This window comes from Phacochoerus africanus, chromosome 4, assembly GCF_016906955.1.
Source record: "Phacochoerus africanus isolate WHEZ1 chromosome 4, ROS_Pafr_v1, whole genome shotgun sequence".
NCBI classification, from domain to species: Eukaryota; Metazoa; Chordata; class Mammalia; order Artiodactyla; family Suidae; genus Phacochoerus; species Phacochoerus africanus.
The window spans coordinates 86,612,751-86,628,249 of NC_062547.1; the positions used below are offsets into that span (position 1 = coordinate 86,612,751).

A 15,499-nucleotide genomic window follows, 5' to 3' on the forward strand; every position below is an offset into this window, starting at 1 on the left:
TCTGGACTTTAAATAGAACCTAAAAGATTTTAATTCCCTGTCAAAATAGCTATTAGGAGTTCCCATCCTGGCTCAGTGGAAACTAATCTGACTAGAATCCATGAGGCTGCAGGTTCGATCCCCGGCCTCCACTCAGTGGGTTAATAAGGATCTGGTGTTGCCGTGAACTGTGGTGTAGGTTGCAGACATGGATTGGATCCCTCGTTGCTGTGGTTGTGGTGTAGGCCAGCGACTACAGCTCCAATTTGACCTCTAGCCTGGGAACCCCTATGCTGCAGATGTGGCCCTAAAAAATAAAAAAAATTAAAAAAAAAAAAAAAGGCTATGCTATGGGAGTTCCCTGGTGGTCTAGTGGTTAGGACTCAGTGCTTTCACAGCTATGGCCTAGGTTCAATTGCTGGCCTGGGAATTAAGATCTCACATCGAGCTGCTGCAATGCCAAAGGCAAAAAAAAAAAAAAAGCTATTATTTAATGAGAAAAGGTTAATTAAAATACTCTGTAAAGTATGAAAGAAGCAATTTTATTAGATGAACTCATTTATTTGACACATTAAATTAGGCAAAGAAAAATATATGCACTGCATAAAAAGAATCGCATTTTCATACTACTCGAACACATAGCAGTGGTCAAAAATAATGAATTGTGGAATGGATCCCAGGATTTAATGCAAAAAACACTCTATACAGAAAAACTTTAGGCTTCTAACTTCACTGAATCCAGTACTAAACGTGCCTCCTTATATTCCTCAGCTTCTTCCAAGTCTTTTTCACTCTCCTGAAATGAAATAAAATAAAAATTTGTTTATCATTCTCAAATTTCATTACTTTTATTTACTCAGGTATTACAACTTATCAATGTAAGCAGCTCAAAAATTAACACTAAAAGGATCTCAGGCGTCATCTATAGTAGAATTCCACAGAGGTCTGAAGAACAATTTTGATCTTGCATTACAAGTAGGGGAAAAAAGAAGAGGTTTGGCTTTGTGTTCTCATACAATAAGTGAAAAACATGGTCATTTAAAGCTATTGGCAGTAAGTAATTTAAGTAATTAAATGAAAGCCTCAGAAAAATTTTTTTAAAAATTATATTCTCATTTTGTCAACACATCACTGTACAATGGGATTATTAATAGTGCACTGAAAGTAAAAAAATATTTACTAACATGTTACATATTACAAAAAGTTTTCTGTATAAAGTATCAAGGAGAAAATCTTTAAATATCAGAAAATGGAAGTTGTTAGTAGTTTGTCTTGAGTGATTGGAGGATTATTTTTTTTGGTCTGAAAAAATAATCACGCCAAAAATAACCCTCCAAAAATAATCCTCCAACCACTCACAATAACAAAGACGACTATTAATGTCACAGAATTAAGCACAAAGAGTTACCTTTGAATCTGGAAAGGTAAACTGTCTGCTTGTTAATAAGTATTATATACCCTACTACAAGGAAACAAACTACTAACAGCTTTCATTTTCTAATATTTAAAGATTGAGTTTTTCTTCATATTTCATACAGAAAACTTTTACTAAATATTGTAATGGTAACAGATAAATGATATAAATCATCTAAGTTACTGTGCACAGCAAATTTTAATTCTCTCTCTCTTTTTTTTTTTTTTTTTTGCTTCTTAGGGCCACACTGTGGCATATGGCGATTCCCAGGCGAGAGGTTGAATCAGAGCTATAGCTGCTGGCCTATGCCACAGCCACACCAACGCAGGATCTGAGCAGAGTCTGCGACCTACACCATGACTCATGGCAATGCAGGATCCTTAATCCACTGAGCAAGTCCAGGGGTCGAACCTGCATCCTCATGGATGCTAGTCAGATTCATTAACTGTGGAGATATGATGGGAACTTCACAAGTTTTAATTCTTAATTAATACATAAAGCTATTGTCAGCAACTCATGCCAAGTCAAAAGATGGAGATAAACAGTTACAGAGCAGTGGGAATAAAGTGTGTGTGTATGTATTTAAAATGAAAATTTACAGCAAAAAAGACTGATGATTTGCTTAATTCAGACTACAGGTAAGAACTTCTTAAAACTCTATATTACATCTAAACATGTCTTTGTTCTCTGTCAAGAAATATAAGCTCTTTGAGGGTAAAGATATTGCTGAATATATCCTCACACATGAATATATCATCCAAAGACAGGATTAGAAATCAAGCAATTTCTATTACTTTCTCAGCTACTAGATTCATGAGAGGAAAAAGCATTTAAATTGGCAGGAAATACAAATGATCCTTCTGTTTGGGGTAATATTTTAATAGAGTAATTATCTCCTACTTTCATGTATCTTTTATTTCAAATCCACAGCTTTATTTTTGGCTTTAAAGAGAGTTATTGTGCCTTTACAAGGTTCCTAAATATGAGTTTTGTGTCAAAAGTAAAGTAAAATGTGAGTATTTCTCTTTTTCCTACAGATTTAGTCCTAATTTTTTTTTTTTTTTTGTCTTTTTGCCATTTCTTGGGCTGCTCCTGCGGCATATGGAGGTTCCCAGGCTAGGGGTCCAATCACAGCTACAGCCGCCGGCCTATGCCAGAGCCACAGCAGTGCAGAATCCGAGCTGAGTCTTTGACCTACACCACAGCTCACGGCAACGCCGGATCGTTAACCCACTGAGCAAGGCCAGGGATCGAACCTGCAACCTCATGGTTCCCAGTCAGATTCGTTAACCACTGCGCCACCACAGGAACTCCTAGTCCTAATATTATTATGCTGGTGAGAAAACAGATCTCATTCCTTTTCTAGGAATACATACACATGATCATTCTGAAAAAGCCTCACACTATTTTTGTTTTATAGGGAACAACTTTGAACCAGGAGACAGCTATGTAGCTAGTAATCAGTATTAACTTAAGAAGTAGAAATATAAAATGAGATCAGTAAATATTAGAATTCATCAAATTATCATCAAGCAGCAGTAACAATTGGCTTGTACATAGTATTATGCCTTTCTCTTTACTCAGTAAGAAATAAGACAACTTTTTTTTTTTTTTTTTTTTTTTTGCCATTTCTTGGGCCGTTCCCACGGCATGTGGACGTTCCCAGGCTAGGGGTCGAATCGGAGCTGTAGCCACCAGCCTACATCAGAGCCACAGCAACGCAGGATCCGAGCTGCGTCTGGGACCTACACCACAGCTCACGGCAACGCCGGATCGTTAACCCACTGAGCAAGGCCAGGGATCGAACCTGCAACCTCATGGCTCTTAGTCGGATTCGTTAACCACTGTGCCACGACAGGAACTCCAACTTTTCATTTTTTTAAGCTCCTTTTGAAAATGATGCTGCCACTGTATCACAAGACATTTATACCAGCAAGTATGACAACAGTGTTCTCCAGCTCCAAGTTGATAAGAGAGGATTGCCTATATATTACAGGGTTATTTTTCCTGTCTCAAATCACTTTAGGTTTGATTTAGAAATAACTCCAAATCCTTTTTAAAAGGGCCCCAAATCATTTGAAACATTTGGATCTTTTAAAACTGCAAACAGACTACTCACCTTTAATGTGACAAAAAAGATCTTTATGTACAAAAACCAACTAATTCAAGACACTGCTGGACAATATAGTATTATGAATACCTACCATGATAACACAAATATATTTAATTAACTAAGTTTAAATAAATAAACTAAAATGCTAGACACAGTATTTTTACTGAAGGCATAACTTAAAATACCATCTAAATTCCAATAATTATTTAAAAATAAACTGGTACACTAAGCAAGTACACAAAATATGTCACCAACTAGTTTTCATTGTTAAGTATTTAAAATTCTGGGCTTCCATGTATTAGATTGAAAAAAATCTGAAACATAAGACAGGTAAGTATCACTTACTAGTAACTGCAGAAGATCGGTATATGCAGCTTCCAACCTGCGCTGGCAATCTGGGATCATCATCCGGGACTCTTGCAGGATCTCTGCCTATAAGGAGAATCTTTGTGAGACATGCAGAGATGGTAGAACTTATGCGTTTAGTCTATACCTCTGAAAATACAGAAAATGATTTAGAGGTATCAGAGAAAATATTATGGTTATGTTAAATGGCTCAATATTTTAATTTTAATTGTATTTATTAGAAGTTAGAAAGAATGACTATCATTCTATAAAATATGCAAAGTACAAGTTTTAGATCTGAACCTTTTTGGTAATCACCTTCTCATGCTAAGTGAAAATTAACTGGAAAAGCTTTTCATAGAGCATTTATTTAAAAAGGCTATTAAAATAAACTGTTTCTCCTGCTGTCACAAAGCACCTTTATCCAAAATGGGATCAGCTGGTTATATAAATATCTCCTGCATCTTTTGAGTAATAAAGAAAAACAGTGTTCAGATAATATCACATGGAGATAATTACTGCATGAAAAAAGTTATTGAGTTATTGATCACATCGTGTGCACACTGCAGGAGGTTCTCACTGAAAGACAGAGGTAAAGAAAAATGAAAAACAGAGACCAGCAGGTTCATATTTTTGATGCTTATCATGCATAAAAAGTTATTACTTATCCTTGTGCTTCATTTTAGGAGAGAGATTATTCTCCCCATGCAGTTTGATCCAAATTACCAACCTGGCACCCCTCTGAATCTGAACTTCTGTCTATTTCTCCCGAAGATACAGTGTAGAATTAAACACAGGAATCTTTATTTTGGAGGATATTTCTAGACTTAAAAATCCATCATTTGAAGCTGTATTGTAACATATTAAGTTATAAAAAAAGAAAAAAATCAAATAGTTGGCTGAGAAACCCAATCAATAAGAGGGTAAAGAGCAGATCAGATCAGATGTTGGATCTCAAATAAATCTTTCTCCTAAGGAAGAAAGAAGCTTTATTTCCTTAAACTATTCCCAGAAAGAAACACAGAACATTTAAACATTTCTTTCAAAAAATGGTTGGTCAAATATCTTTGGTTAAATAGGTATTAAATCTGAACTAGAACTGAAACACTTTATCACTTCACATAAAATAAAAAGGAAAAGATAATTTAATGGTAATCATACTATATTTTAATAGAAATTTTAATCTCATTACCTTCTTCCTTTGCCAAATAGTGGCAATGATTAATTGTCATAGCTCACAATGTAAATAAAAATCATAATTATAATATACAAGGATGCTTCTACCTCTCTTTTCTCAGGTGAGAATCTATTGCTGAACTTGTAATTCTTTTACTGATAAGGCACATGTTGAAAATTTCAAACACAGGATCATGACTTTATTTCATAGCTAATCATTCTATGCCTAAATAATTAATCATTGCCACTAAATCATTTTTGTGTTTTTGGTTAGTTTCAATACATGTGAAAAATCACTGATGAGGACATTTCGTTGGATAAGGAATTCGTATTTCCTCTCCTATGGACTTTCCTTGAGAATAGCTTATAGGAATTAAACAGGATGAAATGAATATAAAGAACTGGGTCAAACAGATGATAAGCCAAAATACTTGTAAAGTTTGCCTGGAAAGCTTCAGTGATGTCACTAAAATGAACTTAAAAAAATGCTATCCAAAATAATTTCTATTCTTCATTATTCTGTCTATTACTATAGAACAAAACTTCTCAATAAGTCTGTCAAAACAGGGCTCTGACTTGAGTACAGCCAAAGCTCAGTCTCTCCCATACACCAGCCCCAATTCATATAATGAGCTTACTCTGTGAAAAAAAGAGAAGGTCTCACCCTCCAATCCGTATAGGAGAATAAACATGAAAATTAGCACTTTACACTGCTTCAAGAAGACGATGCCACAGGGAACCAAAGGCATACAGTAGAGTGAAAACTATGATTAGGAATCTATGAACCACAACTTTATCACGGCCATAAATCATATACTTTCTCTTCCTACAATGAATTACAACTGCCAAGAATAACTTTAAAAGACAGTATATAACATGATTATATAGTAAAGACACTCCTCAAAATAAATGAGTAAACTAAGAGTATTTTCATTCATAGTGTTCCCCTTGGGTGGGACTCTCTCCAATGAATGGTATCTCTGTTTAAAATACCTGGATAGACTGTCAGTTTATGTTAGTGCTGAGTATGACAAGACTGAGGTTAAGTCAGGACCTTGGCACAGAGCTGGAGGTACAAGGAAGCTTAGGAGAATGTATCCATTCTCTTAAGTAGGATGAAGTCCTACTAATATCTTACTCTTTTTAAAACAAGCTGTGATTTTTTTTGGGGGGAAAGTTATTCAGGTAAAATAGACCTTGGGGGAGGCTTAGCAGCGCTCAGATTATAACAATGAATAAACCAATAAGCTAAAATCAGACCAATTTTTTAATAAACAAACCTATATAAATTGGAAAGGAAAAGCCCTATTGGCAGATCTTCATTTTTTTCAGAAAGAAGAGTCTGGAATAATCTAGCAAATGGCAAGTTCTTTTGCTATTTTCAACCAGGATAAGGTTTCTAGGTTCTTTAGTGATCCAGATCATTCACCCAGGGCTGGCTATACCTGAAATAATCTATAGACACTCTAATACTGGCTACTGGCTGCTTTTGGAACCAATGGTAACTGCATTAGTTTGTCAAATTGAGCTCTAGAGTACTTCGGTGATAACCAGAACAATGGTTAAGTCTTTCCTTCTACATAGTGGTAAAATGGTAATGTGACAATAAACATGTCAAGAAATCTATCAATGAAAGAAAGAAAGTGCTAACTAAATATGGTGATGGATATGTTAGCAGCTTGACTGTAGTGATACTTCACAGTGTATATCAAATCATCATGCTACAAATCTTGAATGTATACTATTTTAAACTGTCAACTATACTTCAATAAAGCTGGGGGGGAGACATAAAGACACTCTAAGAAACAGAATCATAGAGTCAGAGGGACATAAGTGGTCAACTAGTCCAGTCTCCTCAATTTATGAATGATAAACTCGAGTCCCAGAGGGATTAGCAGTTGACAGGGTCTGAGTTACAGCTCATAACTCTAATTTCAATTTTAGCATGTGAATTAGTGGTGGTAGCCGTCAGTGTCCAAGTCGGCCCCCAATGATCCTCACCTCCTTGTATTCTCCTTGAAATGGTAACTGTATTAGTTACTCTTGTGTGGTCGCCTCCCACAATAAATTTGGTTTGGCAATGAATGACCAATAGAATTTGGTGAAGTGGTATTCTGGGACTAAAGTCCTAAAGCAGGGTCTTTAGCCTTGCAGCTTTCACATGGACCTCTTGAAATGATCATTTTTGGGAAACCCTTCTCTTAGGACCCAGTCACCATGTCATGAAGAAAAAAAGAAACGGAAAGAAAGAATTTCATTTGATTTGTGTTTTGTAGTTAGTGATGAGTGGTTAAGGATGGATAAGAAAAATCCGATGAGTCAAAAGTAACCTGGGCTATAAGCCCTGACATTATCAATTGCTACTTAAATACGAATGGTCTAAATTCACCAGCTAAAAACCAGAGAATCACAGACTGGATCCAACTACATACAGTCTACAAGAAACTCTCTTCAAACATAATGAAATAGGTTAAAAATAAAAGGATGGAAAAAATACATCATGCAAACATTTAAAAAAAGAGCAAGAGTGGCTATATTGATATTGGATAAAATAGACTTAAGAGCAAAAAAATTATAATGGACATGGATATCACATAATAAAATGATCAATTCCCCAAGAAAACATAGTGATCCTAAACATGTACACACTAAACAAAAGAGTTTCAAAATACATAAAACAAGAATTGATAAAACTCAGGAGTTGCTGCTGTGGTGAATTAGGTTAAGAATCCAAATGTAGTGGCTAGGGTTACTGCATGGGTTTGATCCCTGGCAAGTCCAATCCAGCAATTCAGAGAATTAAACAACACAATCAAGCAATCAAGCTGGTATGCCAGGCTGGTTCAATATCTGAAAACTAATCCATAATTATCAACAGGCCAAAGAGGAAAACTCATTTACCCTTACTAAGTGACACAGAAAAAGCATTCAACAAAGTCCAACATCCATTCAAAACAAAAACATTCAGCAAACTATGGACAGAGGGGAATTTCCTCAACTTGAAAAAGACCATCTACAAAACCCCAACAGCTAACATTTATGTAATGGTAAAAAACTAAATACTATCTCCCTAAGATAGGGAACAAGGTAAGGATGTCCACTCTCACTGCCCCTAATTCAACATAGCACTGTAAGTTCCAGCCAAGACCAAGAAGGCAAGAAAAAAAAGACACACAGATTTAAAAGAAACAAAACTGTCCTTATTCACCAATGACATGATGGTCTATTTAAAAAAATCAAAAGTAATCTATCCAAAACTCCTAAAGCTATTACGTGTGCTCAGCAAGGTCACAGGTTATAAGATTATGATCGACAGCATGTCTATATCTAATAACAAACACAGTACTAGAAATCAAAACTAAAGACAGTATCACAACAAATTCAAAGAATATGAAATAGGTTTAAATCTAACAAAACATGTGCAGGATATGTATGCTGAAAATCACAAAACACTCATGAAAGAAATCAGAACTAAATAAACTGGAGAGACTTACTACCATGTTCACTGATTGGACGACCCAACATAGTAAAGATGCTAATTCTCCCCAAGTTGATCCATAGGTTTAATGCAATTCTTATCAAAATCTTAGCAAATCGTTTATAGATACAGACAATCTTATTTTAGAATTTTTATGTAAAGGCAAAGAAACTAGAATAGGTAAAAGAATTCTGCAACAAGAGAAAAGAAAAGAAGCAAGTGAGAAGACTCATTCTTCCCAATGTTAAGGTTCACTACACAGCTACAGTAACTGAAACAGTGTGGTACTGGTAAAGGGACAGAAACAGATTAATGGGCCAGAAAAGAACCCCAAAATAGACCCACACAATAAGTCCAACTGGTTTCTGACAAAGATACCAAAGCGTTTCAATGAAGGACGAATAACTTTTTCGACAAATGCTGCTGGAGGAGCAACTAGGCACCCATAAGCAAAAAGACGAACCTTGATCTAAACCTCACACCTTACGTAAAAATTACCTCAAAATCAATCAGAATCTTGAATGTAAAACACAACTTTTAGGAAAAAAGAGAAGATTTTTAGGACCTAGGTCTAGGCAAAGAGGCTTGAGATCAAAAGTATGATTCACAAAATGAAGATGGAAGTGAGATGTTCTCAAAGTTAAGACCTGTTGCTCAGTAAAAGCCTGTGTTAGGAGCATAAAAAGACAAATTACAGACTAAAAGAAAATATTTGCAAACCTCATATCCAACAAAGGGCATTTATCTAGAAAATATTAAAAATTCTCAAAACTCAAAAGAAAAAAATTAAGCATCTCATTATAAAGTGGGCAGAAGACATGAACAGACATTTCTCTGAAAAGGATGTGCAGATGGGCAATAAGCAAATGAGAAGATGTGCAGCATTATTAGCCGCTAGGGAAATCTAAATTAAAAGCACAATCATAGGTCACTATACACTTACCACATAGGTGATGTGGCTAAATGCTAAAATAAAAAACAGCGGTAACACGAAATGCTTGTGAGGATGTGGAGAAATTGAACCATGCAAATATCACTGGTAGGAACGTAAAATGGTACAGCATCTCAGAAAAGAGTTTGGTTTTAAAACAAAAAAAGGTACTAATATGACCCAGCAATTGCTTGAGCATTTACCCTGGAAAAAATGAAAACTTATGTAAAAATTGTACATGAATATTCCTAACAGCTTTTTTCCTATCAGCCCAAACCTGGAAACAATCCAAAAATCCTCTAAGGGTTAAACTGTGGTACATCCATCCATGGCATGAACACTATTCAGCAACAGTAAGATCCTTACTATTGATACATTCAATGACCTCAATGGACCTCAAGAAATTATGTGAAGTAGAAAAAGTCAATTTCAAAAGGTTAGATACCATGTGACTCCATTCCATGTTATACAACATTCTTAAAAGTGTTAATTATTTAGGATTCAGGGGGTGTAGAGAACAGGGGCTATAAAAAGATGGCACAAGGTAGCCTGGTGATGGAATAGTTCTCCATCGTGATTATGGAAGTAGTTACACATGATATACATGTGATAGATTATAAAGAATTAGACACACACACAAATGAGTACATGTATAACTAGCGAAAAATAAATAAGCTCTGTGATGTACGGATGTCAGTTTCAAGGTTTGGACACTGTAATATAACATGCAAGATGCTACCCTGTAAGAGGAATGGCAAAGGGTATATAAGATTACCCTGAACATTTTTTGCAACTTTGTATGACTCTATAATGAAAAAACAAACAAACAAAAAGCGAGTGTATAAATTAAACACCATTTATAAACCTGCGTATATGTATCAAGAGACAAAAATAATTTAATTACTGATATTAAAAAATCAGATGTTTCTTGCAGAATCAGCCATGTGAGAGACCCTTGGTCAAATTCTTCTTTGTGGACTGAAACCTCTTACTATTTTCCATAATAAAAAATTTCCCCTTTAGTTTTAGGAAAAAGAATATCAAACTGTGAATGTTAACACATGTTTCAAGTAAATCACAAAAAAGTGTGTGTGCAACTTTCTCAAAAGACAGATTTCACAATATTGCAATTATATGTAATAACTGCAAAGTTTTTGTGAGAAATTTTGGTTAAAAATTGTACCAGTTTGTCATGAAATACTACTTCTAGAAAATAAGAGATAAGTTACCTTAGGTAAAACAACAGAGGTATGTTTGTTATTATTACCAATCATTTCTGCTCCAGAGCAGCTTAAAAAAAAAAAAAAAAAAAAGAATACCTTCAGTGGTTGAGGGCAAAATCCTTTGTATACATCCCTAATTGGGGGATGAGGAAGTTGGAGGAAAAAAGGATTATTGTAAGCAGAAAGTTAAAATCAATATTTAGTCAATATTTGAATGCTGTGTTATACTGTTTAGCCAGAAAAGGAAGGACAGCAGAATAATTCTTTCACTGGTATTTTGGCCACTTAGGGTCCTGAAACTTCTGCCTTGCTATTTATTTTTTTAAAAGGCAAATTCAGCCTAGTTCAGGAAAGAATAGTTTGGCAATCAGTTTCAGGTAAGAAGTTTGCCAGGGATTAAGAGATAGCAACATACATGTGTGTTACAAAATGGGGCTAGTTCAAAAGATCTGGGAAAGGCATAGACAAACGGAAGTGAGTGAGAGAAGAGCCAAGGTAGTGAAAGTGACAGGGAATGGCATTTAGCTCACAAGAGGAAGAAATACAGGGAGAAGAGTAGAGAACCCACAAAATCTGGCAGTTGGCTTCCTTGACATTTGTTATGAGGGGCATCGGCAAATGTCAAGAAACAATTACTGACCTTAAATTGGTGGGCAATTAGGAACAGAACAGTGCTTCTGGCAGTGCAACTCTCCTTGTATATGATAAAAAAAAAACCAATGGCTAGCCACAGTATAGCTAAGCTGGGAAAAGAAATTTAGAAACGCATGTAGGCTGGGCTAAAGTAAAGACAAGGTTTTATGAGACTCTGAAACAAAATTGCAGCTAACAACTTCATACACTGTAAGTTGAGAATAGCAGAAAACAGAAAAATTTATTATTCTATAATTAGATACAGGACGGTATTCCTGAATTTAAGTATGAGGCTGACTATGAATCTAGGAGATCATAAACTATGACCACTGGGACAAAAGAATTTTTATTATTTTTTATTTAATTTTTAATTTTTATTTTTTTAGCTTTTTGGGGCCGCACCTGTGGCACATGGAAGTTCCCTGGCTAGGGGTCGAACTGGAGCTACGGCTGCTGGCCTACACCACAGCCAGAGCAACATGGGATCTAAGTGGAGTCTGTGACCTACACCACAGCTCATGGCAACAATGGATCCTTAACTCACTCAGTGAGGCCAGGGATCGAATCCGCATCCTCATGTATACTAGTCAAGCTCATTACTGCTGAGCCACTATGGGAACTTCAGAAAAAAGAATTTTTAAATGGCTGAGTGTAGAGGGCTTTTGAACAAAAACTTTTCCCTGCTATATCTGCATATGTAGTCAACGATATAACCATTAAGTGGCTATTACTTTTAAATAACAATTAGAACACAGGATTCCATAAAGAATTAATCACCTATCAAGTAGTGATTTTATTGAAAGATGGTCAATATAAAAATACAAATAAAATAAGACAGATTCTGTGATAATCTGACTTTGTAGAATTTTATTTAGAAAGGAAACACAGGAGTTCCTGTCATGGCTCAGCAGAAATGATCTGATTAGTACCCATGAGAATGTAGGTTCAATCCTTGGCCTTGCTCAGTGGGTTAAGGATCTGGCGTTGCTGTGAACTGTGGTGTAGGTCATAGACACAGCTCAGATCTGGCATTGCTGTGCCTGTGGTGTATGCCAGCAGCTACAGCTCCAATTCGACCCCTGGCCTGGGAACCTCTATATGCCGTGGGTGCAGCCCTAAAAAAAAAAAAAAAAAAAGACAAAAAAAAGAGAAAGGAAACACATTCCCCATTCCATGTAACTTACAACTCATTCTAGCAATAGGGCTATTTCAAAATACATTATTGGTGATGAAAAGAACAGGGCCAAATAAAAAGTTAAATAAGGTCACTAGCTACACAACTGGGAAAACAAGCCTGATGGGGTCCCAGGGCCTGGATGAAATAAGTGATACACTAGTTAAAATGTTTCTCACTAGATGTGGAAAAACAAAAAGAGGACATTAAAGTGAGAGAGGTAAAAAAGTGACATAAATATTTATGGATATATTTAAAAAGAATTTAACATCACAATTATTATGAATCAAAAAGTTACATTTCATATGTAAATTTTTTTCCTCCCACGACTGGGGAGGAAAAATGCTGTTGAGGTTATGTAAGTTATGGACAAAGAAGTGATAGCAAGCCACTGATAGTTGTAACAAAGGCTAGGGTGCATAATCCACTTTAACAGGAAGGTAGCTAGGTAGTATGGGTACAGAGGTAGGTAGGCTGATAGATTTTTTTGGTGGGAATATTAGTTCCCTTGACAGCCTCTATTTTCTCAAGGAATTATGAAACAAATGTCAACAAAAATAAATATACAATAAATGCTACGATGGGAATAAATAAGCTGTTATAAAATCACAGAAGAGGGATACCAAACTCAGTGTTGGGATGGAGCATAGGGGAGGTTTAAAGAATGAGTAAGAATTAATAAGGAGAGGGTAGGTAGGAGGGATAGGAAGAACCTCTCAGACATAAGCAGTACCTCAGAAGCAAAAGAGAAAGGGCTTGTTCAGGACACCAAAAGGCAGAACCTATGAGGTCCAGATAAGGACTAGCAAGAGATGAAGTTGGAATGATAAGTAGGTACCAAAATCAAGAAGAGTCTTGTATGCAATGCTAAAGAGACTGAAATTTGTCATAGGATTATCAGAAGTAGCCACTGGAATGTACTCTGTGTGTGTAAGTAATTTTTGAGGCCTTTATATCAGTTTTGGGAAAATTTAAATTTAAATATACAAATACATTTAACATAAGATTAGGCCATTTTTATATTTAATACTTAAAACTGGAGAGGTAGTATTGCTTAATGGTTAAGAGTACAAATTCTAAGAGCCAAAATGGCTATGTTCAAATTCTGGGTATGCCACTTAGCAGCTGTGTGACTATGGGAAAGTTATTTAACCTGTGTCTCAGCTTCCTTATTTTTATTTATTTTATTTTTTTGGCCATGCCTGTGCCATGTAGAAGTTCCAGGGCCAGGGACTGAACCCACACCACAACAGCAATAGCGCCAGATCCTTAACCCGCAAGGTCACCAGGGAACTCCAAGTTTCCTTATTTTTAAATGGAGTACTTAATAGGAGCTTTAGTAGGACCTTTAGTAGGACCTTCTCAGAGGGCTAATATATTGTTAATATGGTAATCTGTAAACATTAGTTGTTATTATTTAAGATATAATTTTACCTGCTTTTTAATAGCATAATTCTCACCATCTTCGGCTTTCATTTTTTCAATCTTTTCTTCTTGTTGTTTTGCTTCTTTTTCATACATCACTTTTTCTTTAACCAATCTATAAATAAACCAAAAATGTTTAAGAGAATTAACTTTCCAGCAACAGACTACAAGAAACAAAGAAACTATGTAAATACAAAGCATATTTTAAAAAGCATATGTACTAGATGGAGAAGAGAAGGGAAGAAAAATACTTTAGCCAGAGATGTGAGTATGATACTATGCCCTTAAGTTTTACACCTGCCTAAAGCAAGTCAATCTATCAAAGCATGGAATTCTTAAATTTATAATTAAAAACACATTCCATTATAATAACTGTATTTATAATGTAAAAAAACACTCAAATTATATATTAACATTTCTATCGTGCTTCATTAATTTACTTAAAACTGAGTTATAATTAACAATATTACATCTGTTTCAGGGGTATAATATAGTGATTTGATATTTTTATAGATTATTAAATGATCGCAATAAGACCAATCTGTCACCATACAAAGTTGTTACAGTTATCAATGACTATATTCCTTATATTCCCTATTACTTAATTTATTTTATAGCTGGTGTTTGTATCTCTTAATCCTCTTCACCTATTTCATGTCTCCCCAATCCTCTTTCCTCTGGCAACCACCAGTTTGTTCTCTGTATCTATGCATCTGCTTCTGTTTTGTTTTTTAGATTCCACATACAAGTGATGTCATTTGGTATTTTCTCTGGCTTATTTCACTTTTTCAATTAGTATTAACACCTTCCAGGTCCATCCATGTTGCTGCATATGGCAAGGTTTCTTTGTTTCTTTCTTTCTTAAATGATAATATTCCGTTGTGTGTGTCTGACACACATACACACACACCATGTCATCTTTATCATATATATATATAAACATACAAATTTTTTTCAAATTAGAATTCTCATTTTCTTTGAATACCCTAAAGTGGAACTGCTGGATCATATTTAACATATGGTAGTTCTATTTTTAGTTTTTTGAAGAACCTCCATACAGTTTTCCATAGTGTCTGCACCAATTTACATTCCCACCAACAGTGCAGGAGGATTTCCTTTCTCTACATCCTTATTATTTGTTGCCTTCTGGTAACAGCCATCCTGGCAGGTGTGAGGTGATTTCTCATTGTGGTTTTTTATTTGCATTTCTCTGATGATAAGTGATGTTGAGCATCTTTTCATGTGCCTGTTGGCCATCTATATGTCATCTTTGAAAAATGTTTATTTAGGTCCTCTGCCCATTTTTTAATCAGGTTTTTTTTTTTATATTGAGTTGTATGTGACCTTCATATAGTTTGGGTATCAACTTCTTATTGGATATATTGTTTAAAAATACTTCTTTCATTCAGTAGGCTACATTTTTATTTTATTGGTAGTTTCTTTCACTGCACAAAAGCTTTTTGGTTTGATGTCCCATTTGCTTATTCTTGCCTTTTTCCCCCTACTCTGATGAGACATATCCAAAAAGAAAAAAAAGAAAATACGGCTAAGACCAATGTCAAAGAGGTTACTGCCTATGCTTTCTTCTAAGAGTTTTATGATTTCAGG

At 35.2% G+C, this 15,499-nt stretch overlaps 1 protein-coding gene across 1 annotated transcript in view; it reads right to left on the minus strand.

The window, feature by feature from the left end:
• Nucleotides 1–500: 500 nt before the first annotated feature.
• Nucleotides 501–15,499, minus strand: part of TBCA (tubulin folding cofactor A) — a 79,940-nt gene continuing 64,941 nt past the window's right edge. Inside the window, exons 2-4 of the mRNA XM_047778161.1 lie at nucleotides 13,901–14,006; nucleotides 3,852–3,938; nucleotides 501–775 (exon numbers count right to left, since the gene is read on the minus strand). Of these exons, the coding sequence (XP_047634117.1) occupies nucleotides 695–775; nucleotides 3,852–3,938; nucleotides 13,901–14,006 (274 nt within the window). The 3' untranslated portion in view covers nucleotides 501–694. The remainder of the gene's footprint in view (nucleotides 776–3,851; nucleotides 3,939–13,900; nucleotides 14,007–15,499) is intronic.